General features: G+C 42.6%; 1 protein-coding gene and 1 long non-coding RNA gene across 2 annotated transcripts in view; one reads left to right on the top strand and one right to left on the bottom strand.

Annotated features, from left to right (window-relative positions):
• Nucleotides 1-1,182, top strand: part of LOC310709472 — a 31,543-nt gene extending 30,361 nt beyond the window's left edge. The window contains exon 3 of the long non-coding RNA XR_014527547.1: nt 698-1,182. This is a non-coding gene — a long non-coding RNA (uncharacterized lncRNA). The remainder of the gene's footprint in view (nt 1-697) is intronic.
• The window catches only part of DSTYK (dual serine/threonine and tyrosine protein kinase), a 37,355-nt gene extending 24,578 nt beyond the window's left edge, over nt 1-12,777 (bottom strand). Inside the window, exons 1-2 of the mRNA XM_083508835.1 lie at nt 12,213-12,777; nt 1,189-1,577 (exon numbers count right to left, since the gene is read on the bottom strand). Of these exons, the coding sequence (XP_083364961.1) occupies nt 1,189-1,577; nt 12,213-12,507 (684 nt within the window). The 5' untranslated portion in view covers nt 12,508-12,777. The remainder of the gene's footprint in view (nt 1-1,188; nt 1,578-12,212) is intronic.
• Nucleotides 12,778-14,706: the final 1,929 nt, after the last annotated feature.

Genomic DNA, 14,706 nt, shown 5'->3' with positions numbered 1-14,706 from the left:
GTATCGTGAACATGACTCACACGGGAGGCAAGAATCCCAAGTAAAAGGAACCCTTTCAAACATTACCTCCCCTACACTTGCCCTGAGCTACAGAATGCACTAGTTAAGTGCTTTGACTTTGAAGTGAAGGGATGGAGAGAAAAGAACATAGTATCCATTCTATTTAGTTTTAGAACAGGGGTTGGCAATGTTTATCTTGCCTGGGCTGGATCGGTCCCGCGGAGATCACTCCATGGGCTGGATCATGAGCACAGATGCGATTTCCGGTGTTTGCGTCTGCAAAGATGTGATTTCAGCACTGCGGAAGCGAGTCCCCGCACTGCGCTGGTTTAGCACAGCATGCGAGCAGGCAGCTCGGTTCAGGGGCAGCTTGTGGGCCGTTCAAACAACCTCCACTGGCCACTTCCAGCCCATGGACCTTAGGTTGCCGACTCCTGTTTTAGAAGCTCTCCTTAATGCTAATTACAACAATTCAAGAAAAATTTTGGGTGAAGACAAGGGTAACTATTTAGGCGTGTCTGCCCCTTCTTCAGGGTATCTGGCTGTGTATGGGTTGGCCCTATGCTACCAAGAATCCTCCCACAATCTCTGGAGCAGGTTTTGCATAATAGAGCCCCCCCCCCAACTCCTAGATGGAGGACAGAGGAGCATAAACCATCAGCACTTTTTTCACAGGTACATATGACTGTCATTTCAGATTCAAAGCCAGGAGGAAGCTGGGTTCGACACACGGCCCGAGGTGCCACTGTAAGCACTGTGCTTTATTACCATGTCTGTCTACACCCTCAGATACTTTGCAGAAATCTAAGCAAGTTTATACAATCACAGGTCCGGCACCTGGGCTGCAGGAAAAGCAAATGAGTATGGGCAAAACCAGCAGTCAGGGGAAGAGTTAAAGCTTCACTGCTGCAAACTGCACCCTCCGCCCCTCAATCTTCCACAGCAGCAGCCAGACTTCAAACAAGAACCACTGGGTTGAGGCAGAACATGTGGTATCTGCCCTCAAAAGTCTTTAGGAATGCAGACAAACTCTGTTCTAGTTCTAGGACTCCTCTAGTTTTTATGTAGAATTTACTCAACTAAACGTAGTTGCAAAATATTCATTAAAATGCTTCATGCCAACGCTCCCTTTCTCATTAAGTTTATACAGGGCAGGGCAAGTACATACACACTGGATCTCGTCAGTACCTGTAATAAAGTGTGATTCAGTGTAACCTCCAGCTCTGCAATCTGGTGTGCGAGATCTTCATTATCGCAGTGGATTTCTAAGTCCTCTTCTGGTATCGTTTCCCATCTGCCTTGATGAGCTGCCAAGTTGTGAACCAATTCATACTGTCCTGGAAGAGCCAAACTAATCCGTGTTTGTCTTCCATGTGTGAAGCGAATTCGACGCCTCTTACAGTTCTCCTCACTGCTAACTTTGGAGGTCGGTAGCAGTCTCTCACCCAAAAGCATGTTGACTAACTGACATTTGGCATTGCAGTTCTGACCAAAGATTAAAAGGCATGGGTGACAGCTTACTGTCAGCTGGAGATACTCCTCTTCACGCCGGGGAAAGGCAATAGAGCTCAGCTGCCCTAAAAAAGGCAAAAAAGAAGTTATTAGCAATTATATTCTGAAGTGACCTATGGAGCTTCAAAAGGATTCTATAGTTCAATGTCAGTACAGAATGAGACATTCCAAACTCTGACTTGAAAAATATTTTTGCACAGGAGTGGGCAGCTAAGACTGAGGGTATCACAAAGAGGACTGGATATGGAGCAATGGTCACTCATTCTAGGAACCAAGTTTACCTTCTTCCCGCATTCCCAGCCCAGATGAAAATTTAGGCAGCAGGGACAGAAGAAGCAATGCAGTTTGTCACCAAGAATCAGAAGCCTTTAATTTGCAACATGGCAGCAAGAAGTTCAGCAAGTATCCATTCCACATACATTCCATATCAATGCAGTACTACGAAATGAAGTTATCAACCCAAGGTTTAAATGAAAAATGATGGCTATTGTGGAAGGTCAGGAAGATATGGTCAATGGCCTGGTATGTCTCAACTTACTAAAGAAAGATGGAAAGATGAAAGGAGGAACATATAATTTGGGGAAAATGATTTCCTTGATTAGAAATATAATGTTCAAGATAATGTATATCTGCACTTTTTCTTTCATATATTGTTGAATATGCTATATTACTGTATGGAGTGAGGATGTATTTTGTGTTCTTTGCATAAACACTAGGGTAAATTGTAGGTTCCCTATGCCTGATTTGACTAATAAATAGTGCCCAATGTGCTTTTTTCCCTTCTTTCTCCCTCCTAATCCCTTTTTCTTAGCCCTTTAAAACTTTATCAGAACTGATAAAGCTGCTCTGGAAGTATTTTTAGCTGAAGAATGCGATAAAACTGTTTTCAATATTTAAATTTAAGGAGCAACCCTATGCTCCCTGGGCGTGGCTGAGCAGCCATAGTAGCCTGCAGAACTCTATCTCTGGAGTTCCCTGATATAGAAAAAGAAAGCTCCACTGCAGTTGATGAACTATCAGCAGTCCATGGGTCTTCGGGATCCTAAGACCCATTATTACTCCAGTATGCCCCCCCAACAGGTCCCCAAACTATACCAGCCCTGGAGATAGCATGGTTGATACCCTCTCATTTCAGTCACGGCAGGTAGGTGGGCAGGTAGGTATGGGGAGAAAAACTAGGAGGGAAAACAGGAAAAGCTGCCATCCCCATCTCCTGTCCTCATTTCAAGTAGCCAGCAGGGCAGTAACTCTGTCACAGGTTCAGTGAAGTTGTCCATATTAAAAGCAACTTTATGTTCAGTGCCTTTAAAAGGGGGTTTCACTCATGCTGCACTACGTTCTTGACCTAAGCATAACATTTTCCAAAAGGTATTTGGTACAAAAATTATGAAGAACAGAAAAAGAGAACAGCTTGTGTGTTTTATTCCACCCAGCCAACATAGAGCGATTCTGTTCCAAGTCAACTGCCAAACTGCTTCACAGTAGTGTCTTGTATGCAAGGGAAGAGAAATACAGTAGAAAAAATTGTTTAGTGGCAGAAAGAGCCCTGCTGAAAATCATTTAAGACAACAGGGCCCCCAGTCACACCCTCAGCAAGGCAAGATCGTTTTCTGTAAAACCTGAAAAATCAACATTAAAAATGAAGATGAAGTAAGGTACATATAGCTTTAGACCCTGTGAATATTCAGCTGGTATGTGAACTTTTTCTTCTAGACAGGTCATAGCTTCATTTACCTTTTCCCCAGTCTAGGATGGGTACACTAGCCAATTGATCAGACAAATATTGCCAGTTGATTGCTTATTCACCTGTTGAAGGATACCGCAAGTGCTCGATCAAGTTCAGAATGCCACTGTGTAGGTAGAAGCTTACTTCTTTTAAAAATTGATATTTTTTTTTACTATGCCATTCGCTAACAGTGAGAGACATACAAGACGAGAAATTTGATGATGGAGGTGAAAAACCGGTTGAAGGTGACACAAAGGAAATGAACAATTGGCCTGCTGCCTAATTAACATTGACTTCTGGATGTACAAGTTACTTGGTTTATTTTTTATTTTTTCTCTCCCTCTCTCTCTTTTTATAAGTGTATTAACTGTAGGCTGACCCTAACTTTCCAGGAATAAAGCCAAACTACTATTCAGTGACTTGTTTATATTTATAAAAAACCTTACCTGCAGCAATTTTTAAGTAGTACTTCCACTCATTAATCATTATTGTAAAACAATTTGGTTTTGCACTCAACATGCATATCCAATACTGACTACTGGAATATTTTTATAATAAAAATATAAAATACTGGACCATTATTTGACCAATGTTTGCTCAAGTCAAATGCCCACCTCAACCCTAGTCAGAATTCTATCTTCAGGGTCACAGAATAGGTTCAAGGATATTGGCTGAAAATGCCTGGGCAAACAGAAGCTGCATTGCAGCAAGAAACCTTCTATGCTGCAACATGTAATCCAGTCTGACTACACAGCAAGTATATTTTTGTTGACTGCATGTATAGTCCTGATGCTGCCAATGAATAAGTCTCTAAACAGATGGTTGACTGCCACTAATTAATATCCTTCATGAATATTTTAACTGCCTGTTAAGTATCCATTTCCAGAGGGGTAGCCATGTTAGTCTGTTGCCAGGGGCAGGGGGGAAGGGTCCTGTGGTGCTGCTGTGAGTGACATTATATATTTGTATCTTGCTTTCTCACTCAAGAGCTCAAGGTTATGTGTTCTCCCACTTTCATCTTTGCAATAGTATCCACCCTATTCCTATAACTGTAATTTATTTTAAAACAGATTTTAATAGTAAATACATGTGCAAAAACATCAGTTCTTGACAACAGGTTGTGGGGTGGGGGTAGGGGAGGCAATCCACATACAATGTTCTGGGCCCAGGAAATCCAACAGCACAGACAGAGAATAGTGATTAAAACTTATATTAATATTTTCATATCCATTGCTAACGTACTAACAGGCTAAATAACTCCAAAGCTACTCAACTGAAGAACTAGCCTCAATTCAGCAGTTAAGAAAATGACTTTTTGTTGTGCCCAGCTGTCAACAAACAAGAATTCTTACACTAAAAGGCTTAGTTGAAGGAACCATTTTGCATCAGTTGAGAAAACATGTGATCAGCACTTCAGAAGTGTGCAAAGGGTCTGCTTTTCCCAAGAAGAAACTAGGTAACTGATCTCAAAATAACTATATGAGCAGCACAGAGGAATAATTTACATCACGTTACAACAAGTAGAGCATGTTCACATAAGATAGAGCACTTTGGAAATAAGATCTGATAAGGAAAAAGCCACCACTGAAAGGACCTAGTTAGAATATTTCTGAAGTTAAAATCTAATGTAGTGATAATGGATCCATGAAGTGGGATCATGGGTCCTGAATGTGAGCCAGCTCCACCTAGAAACTTGGAGAAGAGCCTTGCGCTCTCTGAGTGCGACCCAGGCATTGGGTATCCTGCTTCCTTGATGAAAACTATCTTGCCACATAGGTCGATCGCTATGCCTTTTAGCCCTGTGGCCCCTGCTGAGGGGATTGCAGGAGAAACATCAGTGTGGCTGCAGTTTCTCATACCACCATGCAGTCATACTACCACTGAGTAAATGGGGGTGGGGGAGAGATGTCTCTGTATCTGGTGCTTCACCCCATTTTACAGTCAACTGAGCCTAAGGTACTACGCTGCTCTCCACTGTGTCATGCAGTGCCAATCAGGACATATGCATCACTTCTACCCCAAGCACAAGGTGCACAACTGACCCTGCCTCACCAAGGCCACAGTGAGTCAGAGAAAATGCCAGCTACCCACTGCTTCCTCTTGACCAGTGTTAGAAGCGCAGATATATAAGCTAGGTGCCAAATGGCTCCTTAAACCTATGTTTCAGTCACCAAAACAGAATGTCAGTTGCCATTTTGGGGCAAGGTGGCTTCAAAGTCTTGCTTTTCAAATGATGGACTGACTGTGATTGATTTTCAGTTAAACATCGGGCTAATTCATATGAAAACCTTGAACTAGGTTAACAACTCTGAAAATTTAAAGAAAAGTCACTTTATCCAGAAACAGTCCACATATATATTGGCTTATTTCTATCTCTTTTTCTTAATGGTGACACAGACCACCCCTACCCCCACAGGAGTACAACATAGAGGTCTAAGATTAAATATGCTCTTTCAAGGAAGGCAGAGTCAAGACTGGTATAAGGTTGCTGCCTCTTTCAGGATGGCCAACAATAGCAACTGCTTCTTGTTTTGAGACAAGGGTGGTTTTTTTTTCCTCCACTGCTGAAAAAAACCAGAGTGCAAATTTCTTCATCGTTACAATTGCTTGTCAAATGTGATCATATAAAGTTTCTCTAGTTCAACAGTGCAACTTCACAGGTCCCTTTAATGATTCACCAGTATATCCATCAAGAATCAACCTGGCTAGTACTAAGACACTTGCACAAGTATAACCAAATATGCAGAGAATGGGGTGGTGCCTTAATGGTTCACACATCTAGCAATGGATTGTTAGATAACATGGATAGCAAGGTTCAAGTCCTGTCCCTGTCCTCATTATGCAAAGACTATAGGAAAAAGCTGTTGAAATCAGAGGAAGGTTACAAACTTGAGAAGAGATGACAGCAAAGAGTTTAGAACAAAAAACTGAAACACCTTTTCAAGAAAGTTAGAGGGAGCTTTTTGTGGGCGGGGGAACTCTACCTGATAATTGAAAGGGGTAAAGGAAAAATCACAACAAATCCCAGAGGAAAACATGGGGGTTCTCAATTAGGTTTGCACCTTACATGGGGATTGTTTCACAGTTCAGCTCCCAGGAATCATAATCTAGGGTTAAGGCTCAGTTCATGAGAGTAAGTTTATTCAGGGAAAAGAAAACCTTCACTAGTGTGATATTCAAACTTAAGCATTATTGAAATATGTTACTATTAGTATATTACAACTTCACATACTATTTCTACTCACAACACTTACGTAAGTTTCCACTTGAATAAGAACTTTCGGCACAACCTTGTTTTCTTCACCATAGAATTTCACTGTACCAAGGGTGTGGATCATTAAACTTTGCCAAGATTAGAAGTCAAATAGGGGGAAATGGGGTGTATATAGAGCCAAAAGATGTAGGCTAGCCCTGCAAACATTCAGCAGACCACTGCAGACAGCAGGTATGGTGGTTATGGGATTTTTTTGTTTGTTTGTTGCTAACACTAACCTTAAGAGAGGGTGGCTTACAAACAGCCCTGACCTTTTGGGATAAGGTGGCTTACAAACAAAATGCTTAAAGCCACAGAAAGGACTGCATTTCGAGAACAGGCTCTGTACCATTTGGGACTTTGTTAATCAAGACACAGCAGAGCATGTGCATGCTAATTCACAATCCAGGATATTGTCATAGTATACTCTCTATACCACTATCAGACTTTGCAGTCTTTGCACCACTAACTCCATCCATATGTCATATGAAAGAAAAGAATTTCAGCACACACTGAACATATATAGATATTCTACTAGCAGAGATGTTCAAGCATGAGAAGAATTCTATTTGATCATTGTTACCAGTTTTGAGTGGATTCTAATATACTGAACTGGTTTTGAGCTTCAAGAGCTCCCAATTACTATTATTGGTTTGGGGCTTAATTTTCTAATTTTGAATCCTTGCCCAGAGGTTTCCTTTGTCCCAAAGCATCTCTGTTTTAGAAACTTCACTTAATTTTATTATTTTACTCCTTTTAAAACCCAGCATCTAGATTTTTGCATTGCATTGCCTGAATGTATGTTGATTTAATGTTAAATTTATAAGACAATAAAGCAAGTAATTGCTTTTTAGCTGATTATTTAGATTTAGCCCACTGATAAGATTTTACTCTATTTACATTTGTAGAACCTCACTGAAGGAGGCCTTAGTGCATTTTGAGAAAACGTAAGAAAACAAAATTTACATTCTAACCAAAGATTATGTTTCTTTTAGAAATCAATGCCATCTGAGTATGACATTTCCTTATAATAATACATTGAGATGAGTTATAAAAATACCTAAACATGAGATCTGTAGTGTTTGTTTGTTATTAGTGTTTATTTTGTTGAAAACCCAATGAAAGCTCCATAGAGACCAGCCTGGATTGGTGAAAATCCAGCTAAGCCTTCTTGTACTTTTCTCCTAAAGCAAGGACCAATGGTTGTAATAACTGAAAGCAAATTATGTAAAAATATTTTTTATCTATGCATCCTACATGGCAGCAGTTTCTATAAGTATCCCAAATCAAGTCATTGTTCATCTGCTCCACCATTTACTCTGGGGCTATGTTTAAAGATTAATCACACTGATAATTAAACATTGCAAACCTGATCCTTTTCATGTTATGAATCACCCAAATGCTGCGCCTGGTTTTCCAAATCAAATACCTTAAGAACAGCTCCCTGATAAGATTTACCGGTACCACGTAAATAATGTGTGAAACTATCATTTGCCTATCTTGTAACATGAACACATGACTTAGTTTCCAATCATGTGCATAATTTTTATGCAGAGTTATGTATATGTTTTCTCACCAAAGTCAAGCAAGAAGAAATGTATTCTATGAAGCCATCCTCTGTAACTTGGTTCAGACAATCCACTAAAGAAACAACCTTTGGGCTTATGTGTTCCCCCACCCCCCAAAAAATCCCACAGCAATTATCTTCCAAGGTCTCTGGTTACAACAGAATCAGATAAGTACTGTTTGTCCATATCCTATATAAATCACCACCTCAAAACACAAAATGGCAAGGAGGGAGTGTCTTCAGCCCATGCCTTGTTCCTGTTTTGTTCAGAAAGCGCTGCAGTTTATGAGGCAGGAATTTTTCTTGTGCTTTATTTTTCCACAGAATATTGTCCGTTTCATGCATTCATTAGAACACTGAACGTATGCTAACTGCAGTACTGGAGTTTTTGCCAATCGGAGGCAGGCAAATGTTTTCTACATCTTTAAAAAGGCAGGTGGGAGGAAGAGGACCCATGCAAGTACCAAGCGGTCATCAATACTAGGAAAGGTATTAGAACAAAAAATTAAACAGTCACTCTTTGAGTAGCACTTAGAAAAGCATACTGTGATTACTAAGAGCCAGCATAGGTTTCTGAAAAAGAAGTCATGCCGCACAAATCTTATTTCTTTTCTTATTTTTATAGAGTCACAAGCTTGGTTTATCAGAGGATTACTGTGAATGGAGCATATCTTGCTTTCATTAAGGCTTTTGACAAAGTGATAGTTGTGAGGAGAAGCTGGTAAACTGTGGGCTAGGTGATGTTACTGTTAGGTGAATTTGTAGCTGATTGACTGACTGAACCCAAAGAGTGCTCACCAATGGTTTCTCATCATCCTGGAGAAAAGTGACAAGTATGGTGCCACAGGGTTCTGTCCTGGGTAAAGTGTTATTCAACATCTTTATAAATGACTTGGATGAAGGAACAGATAGGATGCTAAGCAAACATGCAGACGACAACAGACTAGGAGGGGTAGCTAATACCTCAGAAGATGGAATCAGGAGTCTATATTACCTTAAAGTTCAATAGGGACAAATTTAAAGTTCTATACTTAGGCAGGAAGAACTAGCTGCGCAAAAATAAGATGGGGAACACCTGGTTTGCCAGTAGTACATGTGAAAAGGATCTAGGGGTCTTAGTAGACCACACACTTAACATGAGTCAGCAGTGCGATGCAGCAGCAGCAAAAAAAAAAAAAAAGGGGGGGGGGGAGAATGCTATTATAGACTGCATCAACAAAAGTATAGTGTCCAGATCAAGGGAACTAATAGTGTCACTCTTCTGTCTTTGTCAGACCAGTACTGTATCCAGTTCTGGTGTGCAGAGAGCAACCAAGGAGATAAAATGTCTGGAAACCAAGACTTATGAGTAACAGTTGAGGGAGTTGGATATGTTTAGCCTAGAGAAGAAAAGGCTGAGGGGTGATATACCAGCCATCTTCAGATATCCAGAGGATTGTCATATGGAAGATGGTGCAAACTTGTTTTCTGCTGCTCCAGAGAGTAAGACCTGAACCAATGGCTTCAAGTTACAACAAAGGAGATTCTGGCTAAACATCTGAAAGAACCTCATGACAGTTAAGAGCTGTTAGACAGTGGATCAAGGAAGGTTTTTAAACAGATGCTGGATGGCCATCTGTCATGGGTGCTTCAGCTGTGGTTCCTACATTGCATGGGGCTGGACTAGATGTGTGAACTTGCATATATCTGAGAGTTTGATTCCAGTTGCTCCAAAAATAAAAAACCGTTTCAATAACAGAAATAATTGCCATCATGTATCACAGTGCAATTCTGATTCATGCTATTCTGCTGCATACTTGCCGGTGCCCAGAAACCATAGCATGGTAGAAATCCGGAAGCAGCATTTTAAGTATAAAACAGCCCTAATGCTTCTTAACAACTGCAAAGCCAGAAGGAACCAAGCCATAAGTAGACACCTACATTTCCATTACTATATATTTGTAAATAAAACATTTCAGGTATTATATCAGTATCAGTCAAAACCTGCCAACTATAGAATATCCAAAGACATACACAAAAGAAACAAGTTTTTTTAAGGGTTGCCATACATCTGGATACATCCAGAATACTGTAGTATTCAACCAGTGTCTGGGTGGGGAAATCAATGTCAGTGGACTGGGTGGGCAGTCGATGTCAGTGTCGTCTTTGCTGATTTTCCTCAGAAAAAGCTCAAAAATGTCTAATTTATTTGCAACCCTATTTAATTGGCACATCAACAGCTGGTTTACTCACAAGTGTAAACAGGATTGCAACTTAAAGCTTCTGCCAACTCCTTCTGATCTAATATTTTAGAAATGCACTTTGTACAAAACTTCCCAATGAAAGAGTGGGGAAATGTACCTAGAAAGTTAAAGCTGTAGGGCAGAATCAGAAAGCGGAAAACATCTGATTGTTTTGACAAACATTTAAAAACAATGTCTCTATAAGAAGAATCACATTTCAACTAGGTGCAGATTTATTACAAGTTCAGGGCCAACAGCCTGTGTAGCGAGCCACTTGTTTCCTGAAGAGGCAGGTCATGCATTCCAATCACACATCTATTCAGATCCTCATTCTAATTTGTGTCTTACTTTATTCATTCTCAGAACCAGTTTTGATTCCGTTACTCTTTTACAAACCTCTAGTGTCCATCCAGATCATTCCGTCCAATCACATCTATGCCATTTCTAGTTCACTGCTACTTCATTCAGCATATTTCAATGCAGTCCAACCTCAGAACATTTGTTTCCTTCCATCTCAAGGAGCATTTCTTCTCATTCACCAACAGAGACCAGAATCACAGTATTTCAGAGTACAGTGGAGAAGTTGGGGCAACAAGCTACACCAACATGCATACTGAGAAATTAAAATACTAATAATAAACATCAAGCTATTGCTTAGACGTACAGGAGGCTGCTGACCACAATGACTCATGCTCCAATAAACCTGCCTCAGAAGCAACTTCTCTCTGCTATCCATCCTGGGGTTTGTTTGGTGGGGGGACTATGTTAGTTTGTAGCTTACCTTACATAAAATTCTTACATTTTGGTAGAGTATAGGCAGAGCCTAACACAAGTGAGCACATAAAAGCAGTCACTGATGGTAATCTTCAATCCAAAAGGCATATATGGGGGTGGCAACAGTGCCATACCAAATTCTTATTCAAAGCCAGCATGCCAAACACTTAAAGGGCAGCCAATGTCATTTGTTTGTGCATAGCAGAATTCTTCTTGGGTTCTGGGCAGCTTCAAACAGCAGCCACCTGTCAACCACTAGTTCCTTCAACCTTCAAAGATTCCTATAATTACTCCTGAATAATCACCTTTTTTCTCGGCTACCTCCCTCTTCATCTTGGCTATCTGAAGGCCTCTCAATTGCCAGGATCCCCTCCACATACCTTGCAGTCACCCACAGACATGGATGCCAGATCCAGAACCATGAGCATAGCATGTGGTCACAGATTATAGGACTTGCAGTCCGGCAACATCTGGGCAGCCACAAGTTCTCCAGCTCTGCCCCAGCAGGCCTCTCGCTGCTGTCAATCTTCCGTTAATCCACACCACACATTTTAAGCAGTCTTATACCACTTTCACTGTCCTCCCCCCCCCCCCATTAAGTAATCCTAAGAACAGTAGTTTGTTAAGGGTTCCTTCGAGGAAATGGTAGTTCTGTGAGGGGTAAATTACAATTTCCAGTATTCTTTTCTGGGGGGTAGGGGGAGAGACATGATAGCTAAAGTGAAATAAATGTGCTTTAGCTGTATGGGGCGGATGGGGCCTTACTGCGGGGGGGGGGGGCAACAACAGTACAGTCCTAACCATGTGTACTCCAAAGCAATTTCTACTGAATTTAACGGGGCTTTCTCCCAGCCCTGCAGCTCTAACACCTTGGCGAACTCAGCCAGAGTTACTTGGGAGTGCAGATGCACAAGACCAGACTGCAAGGGCTGCCCAAGAGGGGGGAATTCCACCCACTGAGTGCCATTCCCACACCGCTTCTGTGATGGAAGAAGCCACACCGGTTGGAGTTTCCCTTGATGCATATTTTTTTTAAAGGGAGAGGAATATCCCTGCGATTTGGGCAGAGACCCAACATAAAATGCGGAAGCTCCTCCTCCCACCGACCCGCCCGGTTCCCCCGATACGCCCCCCCCACTCCCCTCCCGAGCTCCTTACCGGCCTGCAGCGAGGGACCCTCACCAACAGGGGCACAGACATCTGGGGAGGGCTGCTCCTGCTGAGGCCGCGGCTCCTCCCCGGCCGGCCCAGGGGTAGAGGCGGCGGCGGCAGCAGAGGCAGCGCCGGGGCCCTGGGAGTACTTGATGTCGCGGAAGAACTTCTTCGTCTCGCGCAGGTTGTGCTGCAGCCGCGCCAGGTGCCGGTTGTAATGGCCGAAGGCGCGGCACAGCTCGCGGCTCAACCCGCCGCCGCCGGAGCCCCGGGTCGAGGGGCCTCCCGTTCCCCCCGACATCTCGCCCGCGGCGGCGTCCGCCTCAGAGCTCTCCCCCCACCACGGCGGCGACTCGGGGGATGCCAGGCTGTTCTGGCGCCGCCTGGGCCACGGACTCGGCCTCCTCCTCTGCCAGCAGCGTCGCACCGAGCCGCACTGCGCACGGAACGGAACCTTTATCCGGGCGCTCTGGCGGGGAGGCGGCGGCCGGGGGCGGACCCCATTCCGCGCGCTGGCTCGCCTTGCACTGTGGGGGATGTAGTCGCCGCTTCCCTCTTGCTGCAGAGTAGCGGAACTGCACCCTCTTGGAGGGCGGGGAGAGGGCGGGTGAGGGCCTTTCCGAAAGGCACTCTGGGATTTGTAGTCTTCTGCCGGGAGACTCCCTCCTTGAGTTTACAAGTCAAAGGATCAGTGCCGGATTTACGTATAAGCTAAACAAGCTACAGTATAGCTTAGCCCCCACTCTCCGGAGGGAGAGCGGGAATTAAAGGAGGGGGGGAATCTGGATGTACATTTCCAAAATATAAGATAAATAACAAATAAAATAAAACCTGCATACAGCAACAGTGGCAAATGGCTTTAGATACCTATTAGGTCCATAAATTACCATATATTCAACACAAAAAGGGACAATTTGTTGTTGACAAAGGACAGCTGGACATATAAAGGGCCCTATTACCTTCAGTAGCTTAGGGCCTCATCAAACCTAAATCCACCCCAGACGGTGGGCTTGCAGGGTTGGCAATGCCTCCAGTTAAATGCAAATAGCATATATGAGGGAGCGGGGGGGGGGGGGGAATACTGAATAGGAATGTTGAAAAAGTAACGTTTGAAGCCACAAGATACTACTTTGGGGTGGTTTTAGAAACACTTCGCTTGTTACAGTAAATGCTAAAAAAACAAACAATCTAAGACCAGGGGTCAGCAAACTTTTTCAGCAGGGGACCGGTCCACTGTTTCTCAGACCTTGTGAGGGGGGGACTATATTTTTGGGGAAAAGAATGAACAAATTCCTATGCTCCACAAATAACCCAGAGATGCATTTTAAATAAAAGGATACATTCCACTCATGTAAAAGCACACAGATTCCGGGACCGTCTGCGGGCAGGATTTAGAAGGCAATTGGGCCAGATCCGGCCCCTGGGCCTTAGTTTGCCTACCCATGATCAAAGGAATTTCCCTCCACGAGGAGAACAAACCTTTCCGTGCAGAGCAAAGCTAACCATAATTGCTTGAAAGTATATCCTGCTGAATTCAAAGGAGTTTACGCCCAGGTATGCGATATTAGGATTGCAGCAGTAACCTCCTTCCCTTTAGAATCATAGAGTTGGAATAGACCACAAGGGCCATCGAGTCCAACCCCCTGCCAAGCAGGAAACACCTAGAGGAAACACTTAGAGTTGCTCCTAGAAAGAGAAAAATGACATCTTGTGACATCTTGAAGAATAACATATTTGTTGTGACATAATCTTTTCTGGGCTCTTTCATCTTTTGCTGCAACAGACTTAATACAACTTGTCTTCTGAAGTTGTCATTGTGGTACTTAACTGGCCAGCCAAAGCCATTACCTTGACAAAGGAACTGGCTTGGAAAGCTTCTCCTTATCCAGTCAATCCTCACAGATACAGGATTGTCAGTTCTGGAAGAGGACCCAGGGTTCCATCCAAACTGACCCCTGCCCAAACTCATAACAATACTAACCTTCATTTAATGTGGAGAGTTATTTTTCTGTTTGCCTGGGGATCTGTGTAATGTGGTGGGCTTGAATGTTCTATCTCCAAAGTTCTTACAGCAAAATACTTCTTACATTTTAAAGCTTATAATTAGGGATCAACCGGAGAAGAGTTTTCTGTAACAAACTGAGCCTGACCAATTACAGGGAATTCTTACTTGTAGTCCTTTAATAATTTCATTGCTATACTTGATAATTCATATTATTAATTATCTGAAACATTTTGGAAAGCTACTTAAAATAAGGTTACCAGACGTCCCCATTTCCTGGGGACAGTCCCCGGATTTACAGATCAGTCCCCATACAAAATCCATTGAACTTGAAAAGTGTCCCTGGATTCATTGAAAAAAATATGGTAACCTTAGCTTAAAAGCTATTATAAAAAGTTTACTATAGTAATGAATAGCTCTCAGAATGATTTCTTACTTCCTGCATTTAGACCTGGATAAAATCCAAAAAGCACTTCAAGTATGAGAAAAGGAAAATGC

This window comes from Podarcis liolepis (genome assembly GCF_965112155.1).
Source record: "Podarcis liolepis genome assembly, chromosome: 6".
NCBI lineage: Eukaryota > Metazoa > Chordata > Lepidosauria > Squamata > Lacertidae > Podarcis > Podarcis liolepis.
The sequence above is the reverse complement of the archived record's forward strand: the minus strand, read 5'-3'. Positions and strand labels throughout refer to the sequence as shown.